General features: G+C 40.4%; 1 protein-coding gene across 4 annotated transcripts in view; it reads left to right on the forward strand.

Annotated features, from left to right (window-relative positions):
* GALNT18 (polypeptide N-acetylgalactosaminyltransferase 18) overlaps positions 1-21,299 on the forward strand; it is a 210,937-nt gene that overhangs the window by 155,666 nt on the left and 33,972 nt on the right. For 3 of the 4 annotated variants that reach the window (XM_038139175.1, XM_038139173.1, XM_038139174.1), the window contains exons 9-10: positions 3,449-3,586; positions 8,665-8,760. In XM_038139175.1, coding sequence (XP_037995103.1) covers positions 3,449-3,586; positions 8,665-8,760 — 234 coding nt within the window. Of the gene's footprint in view, positions 1-3,448; positions 3,587-8,664; positions 8,761-9,625; positions 20,143-21,299 lie in introns of those variants that run through there. The other variant, XM_038139176.1, reaches the window with a different exon arrangement.

Below are 21,299 nucleotides of genomic sequence, written 5' to 3' on the forward strand. Positions count from 1 at the left end.
GTATTTCACATCAGAGTGAGGGTGGCTTGGCGGGAGGGTGTCATGACATGTTGCAGATTCTTGCTGCTACTCCCCACTGGACTGTTTGTCCTGATTTCTCTTCCATGGATGAGTACTGCTTGGTCCACTGTGTTGAAGAGGTAATGTCAGAGTCCAGTTTGATTTTAGGTGTTCTTCATTTCTCCTGTCAATGGTATTTAATCTGTGAACAGCTATGAGCTAAAGGGCTCAGAGCAAGGGGACTGTACCTACTCAGAATCTGGGTGATTGTTTCCACATAGAAACTGGGAAGCATGGTTCTGTTGAATTTGGAGTTTAACTCAGAGGACAGCACTCATCATTACAGCAAAAGCAAAGTCTAGACTTAAATGAAAGGGCAGATTAGTTTTTCTTTAATAAAAACTCTCTAATTTGACAACGGTTCAGAGAAACTGGTTTTGCTGCAATTTCTGTGTCAAGAAATAAAATGCTGTACTTCTCCTTTGATTAGAAGAAAATGTTAGAAACAAAAAATCAGCTAAATACATGAAAGCTGATGTTGGTTCAGCTGCTCTCAGTAGCTTCTTGCATCTCTCGTGATTAAAACTAGATAATTTTGGCAAAGTGAGGAAGTCATTGTCCTATTTCAGGTTGCAGCATTAGCCACATAATTTGCTATGACCATGAAAAAAATAATCTATAACCTGATATAGGAAAGGACTTTTCTGGAAGTCCTGTGTTCAGGGAATCCAAACTGCCCTCTGCATGTCCCTGTTTTGAATAGTTGCACAGAAGTCCATACAAGAATAAAGACTGTCCTGCACAGGATAGAGTTACTTATTTTATGTCAAAGCAATTCCAAATTAATTTTATTTGTGATTAGCGTGGTAGATTTAAATTTCAGTATCTATTTCATATTGTTAATTATTTTCTTGAAAATTGGTCCATCTTCGTTGATTGATCCAAGTTTTAATTTTCTGACTTGCAAACAAAACATTAACACAAAACTTAGAAATTCCTTTTGCTAATGAGGGTGTACAGCACTATACACTGAATATTAAATAATAATAACAATAACAATAATAATAATTTACATCTTATTCATCCAGAGGTGATGGTGGTGATGCCTAATCTTATGCAAATTTCAGATCTGAATGCAATTAGAGATCAAATTTATAAAGAATGCAAAGAGAAGTTGCAGCTGGACAATTACAGGAGCAATTCTCTATCTGGAAGCTAATGAATACTGGTAATGGACTGTGTAGGTAATAGAAATGTATTTAGTTACAATAGCCTGGACTTTCCATGAAATATGTTATTCCAAAGTGTTAAGCATGGGACCTGATTTTTTCCATGGAAGAATTCCTAGATCTCTGAGAAGTCAGATGTTTCCAAAGGTTTTAGTCTTTGAGCAGTCTTTTAGTCTTTTATTATTATAACAATAATAATAATGATAATAATAATAAAAAAATAGTCCAAAGGAGTCAGGTGCATTTTGCAGTGTCCTGTGACTGCCCTCTCCGGATCTCTGTGGGCTCCTCTCTGAAGTACTGAGGGCTTCAAATGGAGACCTCCACTGCCATGGTGACTTCTGCATCATTGATGCTTGGATAAATAGATTCAGAAAAGCACTTGAAACGCTGAGGAAAGATTCTTCCAGTGCCAGAATCAGGAACCGTGCTTTCCACGTGTTCTGCCTGTGCTTCTGGTTTTGTTGGTTGGGTTTTTTTTTTCCCCATGATATTCTCAGCTTTGGGGGGAGCACACTCTCTTATTGGTGGTGATAAATCCGGTGTGCCACGTGTGAGCTATTTTTCTTTTCCAGCTGCATGAGAGGATGTGGTTACTGAGGCCATTAATGCTCTCTTGTACTGTGAACTGTGAGGGAACAGGCACTGGAGCCTTCAGGGTTGCATGAAAAGGGATTTGGGAGGCAGTGGCCCAATGTAGCACTTGATCTCAGGAAGCCTTGTTAATGCCTGAAGTGGAATCTTGTGTGCTGGCACCCTCCTTTTCCTTCACACAAGTGTCAGATACACTGGCAAGTGCAGCCAGAGTGGTGCACGAGGGGGATTTGTTCACAAGATCCATTGGTTGTCTTTCAGCACACTACAGCCTCTTTATTTAGTAATTTGCTGCAAAATTCAGGAAAAAATTGCCACTCAAGGAGTAGTTCCACGTAAAGTTTTATGGGTGATGTAGGGCTTGTGAAGGGGAGTCACCATTTTTAAAATTGTTATGTCCAGTCTGTGTATGCTAGATCACTGTTTCCTACTTTTTAGCATACTTTGCCAATGTGGAAGTCAATTTTACTTTAGTTAGAAAATGCTTCCATAATAAAATATACATGTTCCAGATTAGCATTAATTCAGTGCTTTGGGATGCAGTGGTTGTTTCAGCAGCTCAGAAATACAGGTACTTACACAGATACATTTTTTTCTTGTGTAACTAAGAAAATTCAGTGCTTTCAGAGTTTTTTTAAAATCTTTTCAAAATCTTTCGGGTGTTCACAGCCCAGTAAAGTCTGTTGTTTAAGGAGATAGATTATAAGATTTCCCTATGAAAATGTATTTGTCCTGTGTTTTGCTCTGAGGCAGAAGTCGTTGAGCACAGCGTGGAGCAAAATGTCTCATTTTACTTCCTGTCAAAGCAGCCACAGATTTGCACTTAGATCCGTCTCTAAAATTTTCCACTGTGTGATTTTGATGTGATAAATTTTTGATTTTTATACACAGGGCCTTTATGAAAGTCATGTTTTGTGATCTGCTCTTATGAAAAGTAGAAACTGGGTTAGCCACAAACATAAAGGAGAATAAAAATTACAGGACAGAATATTCAGCAACTGCTTTTAACAAAAATAACAACTTTTTACATCATCAAAGAACTTTAATAAGTGCCATTTCAGAGAGGTGAGCAGAGCTTCTGCTCTTTGCAGTCAAGCAGTAATCCAGACTTCAGAACTGGCCAGAAAGTGTCATTCACTATTGATTTGCCACAGTGGGACACCAGCAATGCCCATGTTTCTAGGGCAACTTGCTAGTTCCTGCCAATTCCTTTTGGATTTGGAAAGTGCCAGGAAATTAGAGAACAGCAACGATATTCATTGGAAACTGGATCTAAACCCCACTGGAGTCAACAGGAGTAGTCCTGTTCACCAAAGCAGCCTGTGGAAGGGACCCTGCCATGGTGAACTGTATCATATTTAACTGGGGCACTTCTGGGGTATGTGTGGGTAACAGACTCACTTCACAACCAAAACCTATGTTTATTGTCATAGGTCAAAATGATGTTTGGCTCTTGGGGATGGTGCTATGCAGGGCCAGGAGTTGGGCTCGATGATCATGACGGGTCCCTGCCAACTCAGTTTAGTCTGTGGTTCTGCAATGAGGGAGATTCTGGGTGTGTAGTTTACACAGAAGTGTATCACTGATGTCTCTATGGCTTTTTCTGCCCTCTGTTTCATGTGCAGGACTCTGGAATTGATATTGGTGATGTTTCAGAGAGGAAGGCCCTAAGGAAGAAGCTCCAGTGCAAGACCTTTAGGTGGTATCTTGTCAGCGTGTATCCAGAAATGAGAATGTACTCAGATACCATCGCCTATGGGGTGGTAAGGATCCTGTTTACATTTCCCATTGTACAAGAAGGGGGGGGAAGGTGTAATAGTGGAAGTAATTAATGAAGACAATGCCTGACTCAAGTAAAAGAATCAGATCGATTTAGAGTCACTACTTAAATAATATGGTTTGTTGACAGAGACAGCTGCTCTGCTCTCACTTGTGCTGAGATGTCCTAAACATTACCTTCCTCCCTGATTTTTTGTTGTTTGTTTGTTTGCTTCATGGCTTGCGTTCTGCACAGAAATACTCAAGGTGTGATTTTGCAGACACATTGGAGCTGGCAGTTTTGTGGCAGCAAGGGAATTCACAAAATAGACATAGTATTTCAATTGCAACCTTCTTAAGATTGTAGCCAGATCTTAATTTAGAATCATGGAGTCATTTAGGATGGAAATACCTTTAATATCATCAAATCCAACTGTTAAAGGCAGATGCTTTCCCTTATTAGACTTTTAGCCACTTAAGGGAAATCCTGATCCACCCCAGAAGAGGTATCACAATCAAAGACTAACATTCCAGGTTAACCAAATCTCACATAGCTAACCCATGTAGAAAGCACCACTAGAGAGGGTGGAGAATTACATTGCTCCAACAGAAAGTGCAGCTAAATCCGTGGATTTTGGGCTCATCATTCATTACTTGTGGGACAGTCGTGCCTTTGCCTGTGTTGCAATCATGCTTGAGTTGCATGGTGCTAATTAAGGCAGGAGCAATTCTTGCCCCTCAGAAGCTGGCAGGGCCCCAGACAGAGAGGGCAGGTGTGCATGGCATGGAAGATGAGCAGAGTAAATTAAAACAGACCCATAATAAGGTGGTAGACCTAGGATGTCCTTTTCACATTTTCTTCCACTGTCATTTTCACACAAATTGATTCCTTTGAATTGAATTTTTTCTTTTTGTAAGACACTCCTAATTAGAAAATGTGAGAGCAGATCATACAAGTGAAAGGTTTGTCTTCAAAAAACTGAGCTGTGCAGTTGGCCAGGATGGCTCTGGAAGAGCCCTGAGGGTGCCATAGAGCAGCTGCTGTGTTTTGGCAAATGAAGGGATGGTACATCTTGTGAAGTTCCATGGCCCCTCTGATGATGGGTTAAAATAGCTATGCTGGCTTTTCATACAATCATGCAAGAAAAGCACTTCCAGCAAAGGTTTAGGTCATTGCTATATGCATGACTTAATGGTTACCTCCCAAATTAGTTCAGAACAATGCCAAAATCACATCTGTGTGCAAGGAGCCTTTGCCACACACCATGGAATTGCCCTCAGTGATGCTGTGATCCAATCAAGCGTGGAATTTCCTGAGGAGAAGGAGGCATAGCAGCTAACAGCAGGGTTCTGCTTGTAGGTGGCTCTGGACAAAAAAGTCTTTTCAGGTAGAAGTGATACTGTATGAATAAAGGATGGGTTGTGGAAGAGCTAAAGTACTCATCTTAGGATCAACTTCACATTGTGCAAGTCAAAAGGAAAATTAGCAAAGTGATTTTATACTCTGCTGAGAGATTTTCATCAGTCAGAAAGAGTAAGAATAGTGTTTTACAGAAATACTGGGTACCGTGGTCAGCCTGGAGAGCAGAAGGCTTCAGGGAGACCCTAGAGCAACCTTCCAGTACCTACAGAGGGCTAAAGGGAGCTGGAGAGGGACTTTTCACAAGGATGTATAGTGACAGGACAAGAGGGAATGGCATTAAACTGAACAAAGGCAGAGTTAAATTAGATATTTGGAAGAAATTCTTTACTCTGAGGGTGGTGAAGCACTGGAAGAGGTTGCCCAGGGAGATCATGGACTCCTTGTCCCTGGAGGTGATCGAGACCAGGGTGGATGGGTCTTTGAGTAACCTGGTCTAGTGGAAGGTGTCCTAGCCCGTGGCAGAGGGGTTGGAATGAGATAATCTTTAATGTGTCTTCCACCTTGTCTTGGTTTACAAGACAAATGTCTGCTAGGGAAGGCAGAAATCCCACCTTGGAATGGAGCATGCAAACCCCCTCCCTCCCAATTATTATAATTTTGAAATTAAGGGGGCTCTCAGGCAAGGATATGGGAATAGGAGTAACAGCTCTTTAGGGTGATGGGTCCCTCAGGGCTGAGCTCCAGCAGTGCTGGGGAGTTCTGCTCGCAGCAAGCGACAGCCTGGCCGTCCTCCTCCATTGCCAAAGAGAGAGAGCAGCTGCCCCCAACCCCGTCTCCTTTCACCTGCCCCATTCTCCTGGTAACCCTGCCTGCCTCCCCCCAGAGAAACTCCCAAAAACCAAAGGAGTTCCTCTCAAGCACACAGCCATCAGTGCTTCTTAGCAACTCAGTGGGAAGAAATTCCACAGGTAACAAGGAAAGAACAGAAGAAACCCAACCCCAACACAACCCAAGCCATTCTGTGATCCTGGGATTTAGGTACTGCCCACTAATGCACGTGATTATCACCAGCAGAGAGAGATGTGAGGAGCAGGCCCTGTTTGTACCATCACAGAGGAAGTAGTGGACAACTATGACAACAGATAAAGAAGGCACGTTTTATGAAATACACAGCTCACTGTTTTATGAAATACTGTTGGATGACACAAGATTAAGTTCCCCTATCCTTTCAGTAAAAGAATCACTTGGATGTCTGATCTCCTTTTTTGTCTGCTTTGTTGTTTGCTTGCACATCTTACAGCAGAGAAAGGTGTGATACTTCAAAGCAAGTCGTCTGCTTTCTGATTCTCTAAATCCTTCCATTCATCAACTGGCTTAATTTTTTTATTTTTTATTTTTTTTAGAAAATAGAGATGCTGCTACTATTATTACCAATTTAAAAAAATCCTGAGTAATTGAAAAAGCTGTAAGAATGGGGGTAAAGGTTAAGATAAAGGCACCTACAGAGACACCCCACATATTTATTTCCTAAATCCTACATTTCCTCATGTTCTGTGAGAGTAGGGAAGTAGCTGCAGCATTCAGGTCTAGCTTATGCTGTGGAATATAGCTAGGGTTGGGATTGGTGGCAGAGTAAATATTTGGAAAGCAAACTTCTTTCTAAATTGTGCAGTACCCTCCTATTTAGAAGAAAGCAATGTCACTGGGCCAAAAGCTGTTGTATTCAGTGTAACAATAATTATTTCTGGGTTTCAGCACAGGGATTGTCTTATATTTTGGATTGTTTTGAAGATTAGGTCTTGGTAGGCTAAAATTGCATTACTCAGGTTAGTTGTTGGCTGCCACAAAGCCACTAGATTTTGTAAAGTGATTGTTCCTGAGAATCTGGGCCTCAGATTTTGAAACAGCATCATTAGTTAACAGGTCAGTGGCTGTTTTGTTTCTGGCTTTTTGCTTCCTTTATTATGGGGGTTGCTGTGGAAAAGTTTATAACATTCACACCAGGACAAGCATTAGGATTGGAGTTGATGGAGGAGGTTTTGAAAACACAGAGGTAGTGTTATCGATGGGTCGTGCGAGGGCTGGCTCTCACAATCAAGGGATGACTATTATGGGCATGTTAAGGCAGGTTTTACTGGTGTGTAGTTCTGTTACTGTGATATGTTCTCCCCATAGCCCTCTTTCCCCTCCTGCTTGCATTGCTGTCACTGGATGGCCTTGGTAGTTGGGCATTTGCGGGGAGGGCAGCTGGGTTCTAGGAGGGGTGGCATGGCAACACCTGACCTCCAGCCAAGGTGCAGGGAAGCAGTGGAGAAGAACTGACTGACAGGCTCTGGGAGGGGCCAGGGTTACCTGATGGAACAGCAGTGGTATAAAAGGTAGAGCAGCCACTTCGTGGGGGAGCTCGTGGTGGTTTAGTTCTGCACTCCCAGTGCTGCTCTTTCTCGTTATTCAGTCATTTGTTGTTTGTTAAGGCTTAATAAACCTTTGAAATTTTAAAGTGAGAGATCGTTTCTCACAGGTAGGGATAGACCCAGGCATGAATTAATAAGGCTGATACTTGTCATTGGTTTGGATAGAGAGGAGTGCCTAGACATCTGTTTGTGATTAGAGTCATGGCTATGGTTACATTATGAATAAGAAATAGAAAGCTTTGAGAGAGAAGATTTTATGTAATTCTCAAGGCTTTAATTCTTGAGAGTAATGCCAGTATTTATACCTAATGCATATTTTCTCTCTAGTGTTGAGATGCATTCTGTCCATTACTGGAATTAGAGTTAGGTTTAGAGCTGGAAGTCTTGTAGAGATGAGTTGATGGTTTTGATTTTATTCACTGCCTGGCTTCAGCCTCTGGCCTGTCCACTCTTCTTACATGCAGTTCTGGGCTTCTTTTAAAGATATTAATTTGGTTTCCTCAAAAGAGGCCCCTGTGCACAGCTGACAGAACTGCCCAGCTAATCACAGGTGGCTGCTGACACATCTCCACTCCATCAGGCAGTTGTCTCCTGTTCTTTGAGCCAGTCATTCACCACTGAGACCTTTATACACATCCATGGCTATGCAGTCCACATCTCTGTCCTCACACTCTGAGCAGACCTCCCAGCTATCTGTGCCCACTAATTTAGCACTTCACTTTTAGAAAACTCTGTCTCAGCATAGCCCAGGTTTTTCACAGGGCTTTGTGCTGGCCAGGGCCAAGTACTTTGCAGTCTGTTCATTGCTGTGTGTGGGTTAGCCCAGAATAATCAGGGGAGCTGGTGCATAACAATTGCCCTGAAGTCTCCAGATGTCAGCTGAAAGCAGTTTTTTGAATTATTTCCAGAAATCAGAAGACTCTGATAGTGATGCTTAAAAGCTGTTTAATACCTCATCTGTCTTGCTCAGCAGGATACATTCAGGTTCTGTATATAGTGTGTACCAGAGACTAAATATTTTTCAAACATATATCAAAAAATTATTGCTATCTCTGAAGGCCTTAGGAAATATACTCTGCCTGAAACTTTGTGCAACATTATTGAAATCAGTAGTGCTAGATTATCTGCAAGGAAGAATTTAGTCCAGATGCTTTCTCTTCAAGAGCTTCACTGCAACATGTTTTAATTTTGCATATGTCCTTCCTCAACTACATTCGATTTATTTTCTCAAAGAAAAGAAAGTAATCACACCATCTTTTTCTCATGTAAAACTTGCTTGATTTCTCTTTCTTTCTGTTTGTTTTAGCTGCAGAATTCCCTGAAAAGTGATTTGTGCCTTGATCAAGGGCCAGACACAGAGAATATCCCAATCATGTATATCTGCCACGGGATGACACCACAGGTTAGTTTGTCTAATGATCTCTGATTTTGCTGCTGCTGTTAGCAGATTGTGTGGGAGGAACCATCTTGTACCTGTCATTGTTTTCCTGCAACAATCCCTTGGTAAGATGTTTAGTAGCTCTTTTATAGAGAGGCAGCATTATTTCTGCTGTAAATTGAGAATAATTCTTTGACAAGGAAGTTGATTTATTAATTTTGAAAGAATTTAAGGCATATGAGAGTCAGCACTGACCCAGATTTGCTGATAAAAGCTTTCATTTCTGATCCTTAACTGTGCATCTCATATGAATGAAGCAATGCATTTTAAAACGTTTTGCATACATACATAGGTATACTCGTAGTTTATTTATGCATTATCTGAAGATGCCTGCTTTTTTACTTTATTTACTGTGTCATTTCCATAAATGTGGAATGCACAGCCACCTTCTTCACACCACAGAGCTGTGTCAAATTCCAAACCCTCTTCTTGTGAAAACCCCTCCTATAAATCTCCTTTTTTTCTTTCTCTGCTGTTGTCCTGTTACTGTAATATGTGCTAAAGACTCAAATTACCAGAACCTTTCCATTTTTGTACATTACAGCTGGATTTACTAACTTGGCAGACAAGAGGGATAAGACCTGTGTCTCCCCAGCTATGTACATGGGCTTAAGTGAAAGGGTTTTGAGGCAAATCTTGACAGGAAAAATAACGTTGCGTGGCCTCGAATGTGTGTGTCAAAGACAGATGGGCAGATTACTTAACCTTAAAAGTAACATCTGCAAAAATGACGTATAGGAAATGTGGGAGTGACCAGAGAAACTGAAAAATCCCGCCAGTTTGAATGATTTTTCTATCTGACTACATTTTATATTTGCTTTCTTGAAAGGACCCCATAACACTCCACCCTGTGGAGTAATGGGATGTGGTTTTACCCAGGAGCTGTCAGTTACCTGGTTTGACTATACAGCAAATGAGTCCTCGCAGTATCTCAGAATAAACACAGAGCAGCAGGGTGGCCTTGTCCCCTGTGCCTGGACCTCCGAGTGAACTGGAAACATGAGTTGGGTGAGCTGCAGATCCGATTCTCTGCTTCCCTGCCAAGCTGCACGTGCTGCAGCTCTGTTCTGCTCTGGCTTCCTTCGCCAAGAACCTTTAATATTGATCACTAGTGCCATCGTGCTTGAGTAAATTACGGATGAGGAAGCCAGAAATATCTGAAAATCCCATCCACCAGACTCACTCACTGCATGGGCTGTGCCTTATTAGTCACATCATGATGTGGGAACCACTGCCTGCAGGAGCTTTGCAAGAGAGTCCTCGGTGTTTGCAAAGGAACTGTGCCATTCCCCCCGAGCCAGAACCATTGTTCCTCATCCCCTGGCAGGGCACCGTAACTCTCCTGGCACCTCATCTGTAAGAACACACTGCAGGCATGCCTTTAAATTCCAGTTAGAAACTTTAATTATATTTGAGAGACAAAGAACAATAACAAAAGTCACTTCAATTAGCTCAGTTCAGTATTCACCAGATAAAGAACTACCTTTGAATGTCAGCTGGAGTTCTGTACAAATGAGATATCAGCAACGAAATGACTGAGGAGAAAGAGACAAGGGAAACTTTTCTAGACAAGACTCTGCTTCTTCATAATTAAAATGTGGTGTCTCCTCCCCATTACTATGTATTTCATTTTGTAACTAATGTTAAAAACAACATCCAAAAGGGCCCATATTTGGGTAAGGTCCCAGTAATGACTGAGAACTTTTTCAAAAGAGAATTAGACTTTTTCTGTGTTAGGGATTATGGTTTTAAGAGGGAAAGAACTAACATCACTCAGCATACTTCTGTGAGATTTCCGCTGCAATGTTGCATCTCTTGCTTAAGCTGAGCTGCAGCCCAGCCATGTACTTATTCTCTTACATGTTGGAAATATTTGTATAAATATTCCTTTTAATCTTAGTGATCTTGCCAATAGCCACAAAAGATACTGGTAAGATGTTAGTTTTATTCTAGCAGTGGTGAAATGCTGTATAAAGCGGGCTGTTTTTCCACCTGGCAGTCCTTACAAAAGCAGATTAGTGCTTTTCAGGACTGGCTAGTTGAGTGTTTGGGTGACTCTGTTCTTAGCTCAGATGCAAAGTTTTTCTGTTGTAGCTATTCCGTTTACAGTTTTATTGCTGCCACTACTTGGCACACTTGCATCTAGATGTGCAATAATATATCTGACTGCCAGGAACCACTCTCTCATATGCAGTTAAGTTGCTATTATTAATTACTACTACAGCCCCTCTTCTAAATTGGATAGCTTCTTTTTTTCCCCACTAACTGCTTTCAGATGTTTTTTAATTCTCATATTTTTGCATGAAAAGTGGCTTAGACAAGGTGTTTGACATCAAGGAATTGTTTTACAATCATAGGTAGAGCTACTGTTTCTTTTTAATATGCTTTATATAGGAAAGATAGCGTCAAAGTCAATAAAAAGGGAACTGCGTACCTGATATTAAAATTCCATGCTCCTTTTATTTTAGAATATCACAGTATCACAACATGATGTGTAGCTTCATAATTAAAAGCAGTAGAAAATATCCTAAAATATTGCAATTAAATGATCAGCAGTGTATTTCCCCGTGGTCTTTCTCTTTCATTTTAAATAGAATCAGGATTAGTGATGCTAAGACTTCTGTGATTGAGATTTCCAAACCTTTGCACAGTCCACTGTGTGTCTACTGTAAGTAACACTGGCATATTCACAGTTCATTCCTGCAAGCATCTTGGAATGCTATATAACTGTGTGTATATATATATATATATATATATATATATATATATATACTTCCATTCTACAGATAAACTGATGCAAATCTTATGTGTGGTTAAATACTAAGATGGAATAGAAAATCAAAATACAATCTGTCCGTTCCTCTAGTCCTCTGATACTACTAATGGGAAAGAATTCCTCACAGCAGGGTGTTTGGCTTGGCCTGAAAAGACAGAAGGCACGTGATAAACTCCAGTCTGTGATGAGGTGTGTTTCCTACCCTCCCTTCATGTTCAGAGGGTGCCTTCCATGGCAGCTGTGTTTTGTCCTGGCCCCCAGGACACTTCAGGAGTTACGGTACCATTCAGTGAGTGGAGCACCTTGAATGTTTGACTGGTGGAAAAAACAAAAAGGGTGATGATCATGTAATGCACTCACATGAATTTGGGGGAGGAATTGCTATTCCTTTACCTTTGGTATGAATGAATTCATTACAAAATGCTGCCCAGAGAATTAGAGTTTCTGTTGGGAGGATCCTTGTCTGAGTGGTGGCATGTGAACAGCATGGCTGTCTAAGTAGCTCATCCTCCCCTGATTCTTTTGCTGAAGAATATTTCTCCCTAAGCATCACATCTTTCCGTTCCTGCCTTTAGACAGTCTCTGCCCAAACCAGCACTGTCATTTCTGCTCCATCTGTACCGCTGCACAGTGTTGGCATAACTCCCCAACTCATGTGCAGGAACATCGCCATCACACCTGCGCTGCTGCTCAGGCTGCTGCTCCTCCAGCCACCACAGCACCAGGCAGCTGTTAGATGTGCACAGATCAAAGCCATCAGGGGGTTTGTATCTCTGATGTGCTGCTGGCCACTGTTTGTGAGGGGCTTTCAGTGTCTGTGTTAGCCTGCCACATCAAGCCTCTCCTGCCGTGCAGCTGCTGGACAAAACCCGGCTTTTGCAACTGTTGAAACAGCCAAGAAAGTAAATGCAGCATGGTCAAATATCTAACTACAGGAGTTAAACCAAGCTCCTGATATACTGTTTAGTGATGGTAGAAATCATGTTGCTTTCATCACATAAGATCAGCTCGGAGGGAAAACACAGCAGCTCCCCATCAGAGTGATGATTAAGGGAATCGGGAAAACTGGGAGATGAGGTGGCAGTGAGAGGAGATAAATGTGAAGGCAGAAGAACAGTTCTGGCAAAACAGTAACTAAAATACAGAGTTCATGTGAGGCTCTGGGGGTTTTGCTGAGGTTTTTTTTTTTTTTTTTTTACGTGGTTCACACAAAAGATGATAAAAGTAGTGTTCTAATTCTTGTTAAAGAATTTTTAAAGAACTTGTTAAAGTAAAGCAACAACTCAGTCCTACATTTAGGTCTTAGAAGATCTATTTCCTGCTGTGCCCCTGCCCTGCATGGAAAAGATGGTTGCTGTAGTTGCAGTAAATACATGCCCCAGGCCTGACTGCATTCCTTTCCTGGCTCTGGGATCTGCCCGAGCCTGGTTGTTTGTTTTTGTTTAAGACTGCTGTTTAACCAGGTTTGTAATCTTGAAGGCAGGCTGATGACAACATGTCACTTGCATTAAAACTGCTCCTGAGTGATACTTTGAAAGATTCTTCTATGAGAATGAAATACCACATTATTAGAGACTTTATTATATAATAAATAAGTAGCATCAATCAATGAAGTGATATTTTAAGTAGAGATTTACTTTGAAAATTGCTTGTGACTGAGGGGATAATGGGCAGTTCTGTTCCCTTGTTCAATAGCTTCTGGCTCATATAATTCTCAATTTATAAGCAGTTAAACCCCAAAGCTCATGTGAAAGTCAATAGAAACCAGTTAGATTTTGAGGAATTCAAGCTGAGGACCAGGGTCAGAAGACTAAATGGGGAGTATCACTAGAAAAGAAATGCAGGTGAGAAGGGACACCCATTTATATAATTTCATATTCTTGCAAGAGATTGCAGAACTGACACCAGTGACTACAGCCTGCCTGGTATGAATTATTGCATCTCCACTCAAGGCAGTGGAAGAGAGTCCTGCCAACACCTAAAGCTGTGCCAGTTCACACTGTACAGCACCCTGACCTCAAAGCATAATGCATTCTAAGCACAATGTCTGAAGTACTTGGAGCCGTTGCAAAAAGCTCCCAGAAACTTCTAAGCACTCTTTGTATGGTCCATGAATGCTTCTTTTAAGGTGCTTATAACATGTATTTTTATAAAAGTTATGTTTTCTTCTATCATGGTGATTGTTCATACACAGGTATTTTTCATACATTTCAGAAAATATCTTCTGTTATTTAGAAGTTTGTTAAGTGTGTGTGTAAAACACATAAGCATTGCAAACTGAGACTCAGTGCAAGAAAATAGTTTACCAGAAGGCCCCACATGCAACAGATATAGACTGTCAGGGAATAAGGGAGAAAACAACAAAACCTGCAGATGGATCAATGACAGGCCCTTCAGAGTTGAAAAATCACTGCCTTGAAGTGTCCACAATAAAAACATTTCAGGCAGCCTTTTGCAGGCAGTAAAAGCACAGCAGCTGTTTAACAGCCCTCAGTTACATGAAAACTCAGGGTTGGTGTTGATGTTTGTCTTGGAGGCAGATGTTCGACACATTCAGCAGCTGCGTACAGGGCAGCCTGACCTGACAGCACCACTTCTTTCTACCATGTTAGGCTGAGCTGGGCCATCACTCCTTGAGGGTGATCCTTTCATGTGTGCAGACACACCTGAGCTGTACCAAGCATCCAGTTCTGTCCTGGTCCAGGTACTTTTTCAGTGAGCAGTCAGACTGTGAGCAGAGCAAGTCCTTGCTGTGGCAAGGACTAGGTCTGCAGCTGGTTTGCAGCTGGACTGCATGATCTTAACTGTCTTTTGCAGCCTAAATTGGAGAGTTTTCCATGGCAGGTGAAGATCAAAGGTGTTGAATTTTTAGCTTCTGAGTGTGGATCTGAGGGATTTGCACCCTCCTCTCTTAGTGCAGCCACGGTGAGCCTGGCATTATTCCCATGCAGACAGGCAGCCTGGCTGGGCAGTCTGACTCCCAGGGATGTGCTCCTCTTCTTCCAGGGGCTGCATCTGGCAGCACTGCCAGCCCATGTTGTCCTACACTTTTATATGCACTCTTGTGGAATGATCTAAGCACTGGGCCTAGCTCAAACTTTTATGTAAATGCTCTGGTAGCAAGGATGCTTTTCCACAATAAATAGCCTTTTTTTTTTCTCCCCCCCCAGTCTGGGTTGCTCGGTTTGGTAGGTGCCCAAGTAATAGAAGATAATGTAGAGAGTCAGTGAAACTGCCTGGCAAGCATGGTTATCAGCATTATTAAATTATATTTTTTATTTTAAACATATTCTGTAAATTATTGTAGCAATTAATGTCTTACATAAGATACTCCTGCTGAGTAGTTCATTAAGTCTATTTATATTTTCTGCTGATTTCTTTTAGTGCATAAATCCTGGTTTTGATCATAGTAAAGTTAATAGGAATTGTGACCTTGTTTGCAAGGGAAGCAAAATCTGGTGTTAGTTTTTTGCAATCCTTTTCAAAGTTGACTTTTCCTATGTGTACCTGAGAAGATGAATTCAAAGCTGCAGCCTCTAGAATACATGACAGGGAGCTACAGAGATGTTTCAAAGGCTTCCAAAACCAACCAGTCCTTCTTGGCCTAGCATAGGCACTGCAATGCTTTCTTCTTGGAGATGTGTTCTGGAGGAAGATATTTCCCATTATATAATACTTTATTTCTTTAATCTTTTTTTCCTTAAGTTTGATTCTGTCCAAATTCTCATTATTTCCTTCAGTGCAAAGTTTCAGAGGGAAAATCTGTTAATCTGATTTCTGGGTTTGGAGCAGTTTCATACTGAGCCATTTGCCATGAGTGATTTTTTTCTGTACATGCTGTGGCAGCATTAAGTTTGTAGTTGGACTCAAAATTCTTTTCCAGCCTTAATAAGAGAGTTTTTCCTTGCAGGTGAAGCTCAGTGGTGTTGAATTTGTAGCTTGTGAGTGGATCTGATGGGTCTGAGGGATTTGCACTCCATTTTGCAACTGAATAAGAGTCTTCATAATATAGGACAGAGACCATCCTGCCTCTTCATTATGACAGTATTAGACATAATGAATGTCATTCTCTGTTCAGAGGGTAAAAGGCACTGGAATTCAAAAGGATCAGTACAAGAGGTCCTTCTTTAGGTTTCAGACCTGGGATAGGACTTTTGTGTGTTACACTTCACTGGTTGAAAACAAAAGCAGAGGGAAAAAGCTGTAGAACTGCATTATTCTGTATCAGAGGGAATATCTTTTACATCCCTCAATTTGGAAATAATGGAATGGATATTTCTGCTTATTTATTTTTGTGTTCAAAACCACAGTGTGAAAACATTGCGTGTACCTGTGAGAATTGAGAGAACTGATCACTTGGAATTGAAACTCCATCCATGGTGAAAGGAAAGAGTTGAAAATAATCTTTTTTTTCCTAAGAGTATTATTGATTTTCTCATTTAGAAGCATATAGAATTTTTGTAGCCTTGGAGAAATGGTTTTGTTTTGAAGAAATTTTATCTTTGTTTCAATAGAATGGTCTAGACTGAAAAAGAACTTTAAAATGTCTTATATGCTTCTGAAATCTGTACTCTTCCCTAGTGTACAGGCTCACTGCTGAAAGTGAGCATGAATAATGAAAAAGGAAAATACCACTGTAAGGTGAAATTAGTGATCTGCTAAAGCACTAATCTTGATGTTGCAGTTTGAGGACCTGAGCTGAAGTTAAAAAGAAAGAATTCAAAAAGTAGTTAAATTCTTTTAAGTGCTGTGAGGAAGAGTATTAGGAACTTGAATTACTTCAAAACTTAGAGCCAAGAAGGCTCTAAGAAGAAAAAAAAAAAAAGGCCAAGTATTTTTCTGATTGAGAAATGACTGCTCCAAGCAGAGATGCTGCAGGAGAGTCAAAGATAACTTGGCCAGTGCCACAGAAGACATGTGTTTGAAAAAGCAAATAAAACCCCTAACCACAAAATGTAACAGGAATAAGAGCAGTTGTCTGTAATATGCTGTATCTGTTCACTCATCCATTCTTCTAAATAAGAGGGAAATGCTCATCTTAGAGAATGGATAAGAGCTCTTTTATGATAGCAGATCTATTTAATATTTTACAGTAGAGGCACTGGTGTCATTTTCCATATATTAGAAGATGTGCTGAAAAGATAGAGAAGCATAAGTTAACCTTTAATGGGAGGGAAAATTGCAAATGCTGATAGAAGCAATGTCAGAAGGGTGCTCAGGAAATGCTATCAAAGACATTCAGTTCCTCAGCTTTTGCCTAGTAAAGCAGGATTTCCATGGAGATAATAGAAACTTCAACTGGCAAAAAATCTGGTGGAATTTACCTAGACTTGATAAACTCAGCTTTCATCACATTACTGCAGAAAAGAATAATGCATTGTGTCAGCAAAAAATAGTAGTGAGGGAGCTTGTGGAGTGCTCAGAGCAGCACCCTGGGACCGCAGAGGATGCGCCTGTGGAGAGACAGTGGGATTAGTCAATTAATCAATTAACACATCTGTTCCCCTCTGTTGGACCACATGGCTTAGACCGGGGACTTTCACACTGTGTGATGTCTTTGGGAGGGGGTTTTTTTATTGCTTTTTTTTCTTGAATTCTGTTGCCTTTCTGTATGACTAAATCCATCTTTATCGTCTTTCCTGGATATCTTGTCCACAGTTGCTATGTCTGTTATTGATATGGAAGGAGGGAGGCATATGTCTGCTGTCTTTATAGTTTGACCAGAAACAATTTATTCAGCATCTTGTTAAATAGGTGAGGCTGGTGCAGGAAGAAAGCAAATGGAATATAAAGCTAATTGATTTCCAAGCTATGTAATGCCCTCTTCTGATGGGTTTTTTTCATTTTACATTATTCAAATAATTATTATTGAGCTTCTCATGGTCACTGTAAGAACTGTCGTCCCTAGTTTACATTTTTAAGGCAATTTGCCCAGAATATCTGTAATTAAAAAAAACCGCTGCATTGAAAATGTAATTGAAAGAAACTGTTCAGAGCAACTGCAGTGCCTAAGAATTTAAAATTATCAGAGCATTTCAAGCTCTCATGTACTTTTTTAATTTAGAAGAGATAAGAGTTGTTGTCCTGAATATTATACAACAGTTTAGAACTGTTCTCATCTAGGAAATGAAAATGCACATACATTTCCAGACTTCTTTTTTTCCTTGTGCTATTCTGTAACAAGTGATTTTTTGGTAAGGCTAGTTTGGGTCAAATTGATTTCAGCAGGTTAAAATATCATAAAATGTGGAGGCGAAATATTGCTGGGCTGCTAGGTGATAAGCCTGATGCTAGATTTTGGGTTTGGATTGAGAGCTGTGGGCTGGTGCTGAAGGGCTTTGGAGCCCACACCCCCAAAATACTGAGGGTGTCGTGGTTTTGGGGCTGCTGCCACTTTCTGCAGAGCTTGGTTGCTGCTCTGATCTTGGGGCCCAAAGCTGCCCCCCCCCCAAGCTCTCCCTCAGCCACTTTGCAAACGTGCACTTCTGGTATGAGACAGTGTAGTACAACCAGGAAAGGGGGAAAGGGCTTTCCTTTGCTAGTTTGGAAATGTTTTTATTTCACTCTCCTGGAGAAACAGAGCAGCTGTTTTGGGTACCTGCAGTCTGGTCTCTTAATCTAACACTGTGGGAGCATTTCACATTTTGTAAGTGCATTAATTTGAAATAGATCAGAGTTGGATATTATGTGGCTATTATTAGAGTTATCCATATTTTAACGATGTCTCTTCTCATTGCAAATTGGCAGTTCAATCAGCAGTTTTTAAAACCAATTGTTGCTTACAATCTAAATTCAGCATAAAGCTAACAGTTATGGGAGCGCGTGTAGAGCGCTTGGAGATGGATGATGTAGTAATTGTGGGATGGTTGTCAATTTAAACATTCTTTTGATTAATGGTGCGCTGTCTCTTGTTACTTCATCAGACACAGAAGTTCTGAAGGTCAGATTTTTGTTTCTCAAATTCTTAGCAGTATGTTATTAACTATTAGAGAAGGTAGTTAATACAATAGATGGAAAAATCACTTTATAGTTACTTTAGTTTTATTGATAATTTTATTATGTCAATCCATTAATTGAAGTCATCCACTGGCTCATTTAAAATTCATGGACCAAGTTCAGTTCCCATGAAAGCATATTTAACTCCCTCTGTAACTACATGAGCCATGTAGCCTTCATTCAGATTCTGATCAGCAATTCAGCTTCAGCTTAGGTTCTCCCTGGTATTGTTCTGCACTTGCAGAGTGTGGTTATTTGCAGAAATGTTTATGGAATGATTGTATCCACAGCGTGTTTCTATGAATAGGGGATTTTTTTTCATCCTGCTGATTAACCATCATTTGTCCAATTGGGAAGCACAGAGAATGTCAGAAATTATTTGTTCACATAAAATGTTGATTGAATATTTATGAGTAACTCTGGAAAAAGAAAACCTGCATTGATTTGGAAGCCAAGGAAAGAGTTTGTCAGATAATTTATTTGAAATCAGCAATCAAACTAGCTGTTAGCAAGAGTTGAGTTCAGGCTAAACATGAATATATTTACAAAGTGGATGTATTTTTCCCAAAGAAAATATGGGATACTAGAGATTCTAATCTAGGGTGGTTTCAAGAGCCTGTGGCTAGAAATTAAAGCCCGTTGGATGCCCATTAGGAATAAGGTGCATATTCCTGTCAGAGCAGGTCAGTGGCCATCACAGGAAGTAATTGTTGGCATCATCAAAGCTGACACAACTCTGGAAACTAATTTAATACAATACAAATCATTGCTCTTAGAGGTAAGCACGTGGAAGTACAGAGTTCGTAGCATATGGGGGAGCAGAGTGAAAAACTGATGATTCTTTTTGGCTCATGAATCTGCTGACATGTCAGCCAAGGGGCAATCACTGCTAGGGCTTCTTGGAATTCCAGTTCAGTTGAGAGGGTTCAGAAATAACACTTGCTTGTTACAGTGGATGAACGATGGTATGCCTTTAAAGAAATTGGGGGGTGGGGCTTTAATGTGTTTTTCTGTATAGCTTTAAAAATAGTTGTTGAATTTCTTGAATTAATTTTCCTTTTTTTTTTTTTGTTTTATTTCTCCTAAAGTGTGATTGCACAAATTATACAGCATTAGCAGTGTTATGCCAAGCCTGTCTGCTCAGCTGGCTGTCCACAAAGGCTCAAAGCAATCAAGTGGAAAAGCTGAGGAATGCATTTAAGTAACTCTGATGTTACTACAGAATTAACTTTGGGGTTTTTTGGCAGGGAGCTGCACTGATTGTGGACATTGGAGCTTTGTTGCTCTTGCTGTGTTAAAGACGTAGTGATTTGTTCAGCATGCATATTCCATTTCAGCAGTTATTTTTGGTGCTTTCAAGCTCTCAAATTAGCCTTAAAACTGTGAGGTCTGCATTGATTGACTCACAAATGGAAGTTTGGGAAGTTAAAAATAGCAACACAGCTCATGAACTCATTAGTTTTGGTAAAAAAAACCCATGAGGTTTAAATAAAAATTTTAAAAAGGATAAAACTGAGGTTACTGCATTAAACCTGGAATTTTTTAGATAATGCCTTTGGGATGGAGATCTGTGACCAAAAGGGCAGGGACAGAACTCGGTATGGAAGAAGTACATCATGATAAATCAAGCTGTAAATCTCATGTTGGTTTGGGGCTTTAATCTGTTCTTCTGTTTTATATTTACACAGAACCAAATCCTTAAATTTTTTACTTGTCCTTAAATGTGTTTACGTGAGGAAATCATCAATTGTTCAAATAGAAATTATCAAATACCATTGCATTAGAGGGATACAGTGTGCTAAAAAGGTTTCCTTTGTTAAATTGTGCCTGCATGTGCTTTCATTATATGGGACATATTTTGGGTACCAGCTGACCTCAGGGTTGTGTGCTGTCAGCACTGCTGGATCAAATTATCAAATTATTATCAATCATAATTTCATTTATTTGTGTCCGAGGCAGTCACAACACTTAGTCCTTTCACCTACTGCATTGATTTAAACATCTCATCGAGTTTAACCTCATTCTTGTTAGCAATTATGAATTTGGGGGCGGGGTTTAAGCATTTCTGCAGCAGGTTGTTTTTTTCCCCAGATGGCATTTTCAAATTCAATATGATAGTAGCGAGAGTAACTGTGAGTGTTTGCGTGAGGATAGACTGAGACTCTTGGGACCTTCTTGAGCACTCAATGCACATTTAAATCTGAGCTGTCGAGCGGGCTGCATGTCATTCTGCCAGATGTGTGACATCCATGTCAGCACTCTGAGGGACCTAATTTCCCCACTTTCAGCAGGAGCCACACCTAATGGTTATGGAGTAACTGTGTGCTGCAGAGCGCCCATTTCTGGCTTCCAAATATCTTCTAATATCCTGTGTCACATGTTTCCAAGTAAGTTAAATCTGCCCTCTGCAGGTTCAACTTGCTGCACATAAATTTGGAGGAATTCTGTGAATTGATCAATATTCCCTGAGATAACACTGTAGTTAAGGTCACTAAGAAGAAACAACACCACCTACAAATACTGTGTCAGGTTTGATGTTTACTTCAGCTTCTTTGGCACTGCTGAGACTTCTAAACATCAATACTGATTAACTTTTTTTGTTAAATAAACATTTACCTCTTAGGATTCGTCCTGTCCCTCCAACTTTGTTGCTCTTCAGCAGTTTTCAGCCTTATTCTTATGGGAAACTATTTCCCACAGTCACAGAATGTTTGAGGTGGGAAGGGACCTC

Source organism: Motacilla alba, chromosome 5, assembly GCF_015832195.1.
Source record: "Motacilla alba alba isolate MOTALB_02 chromosome 5, Motacilla_alba_V1.0_pri, whole genome shotgun sequence".
Lineage (NCBI taxonomy): Eukaryota > Metazoa > Chordata > Aves > Passeriformes > Motacillidae > Motacilla > Motacilla alba.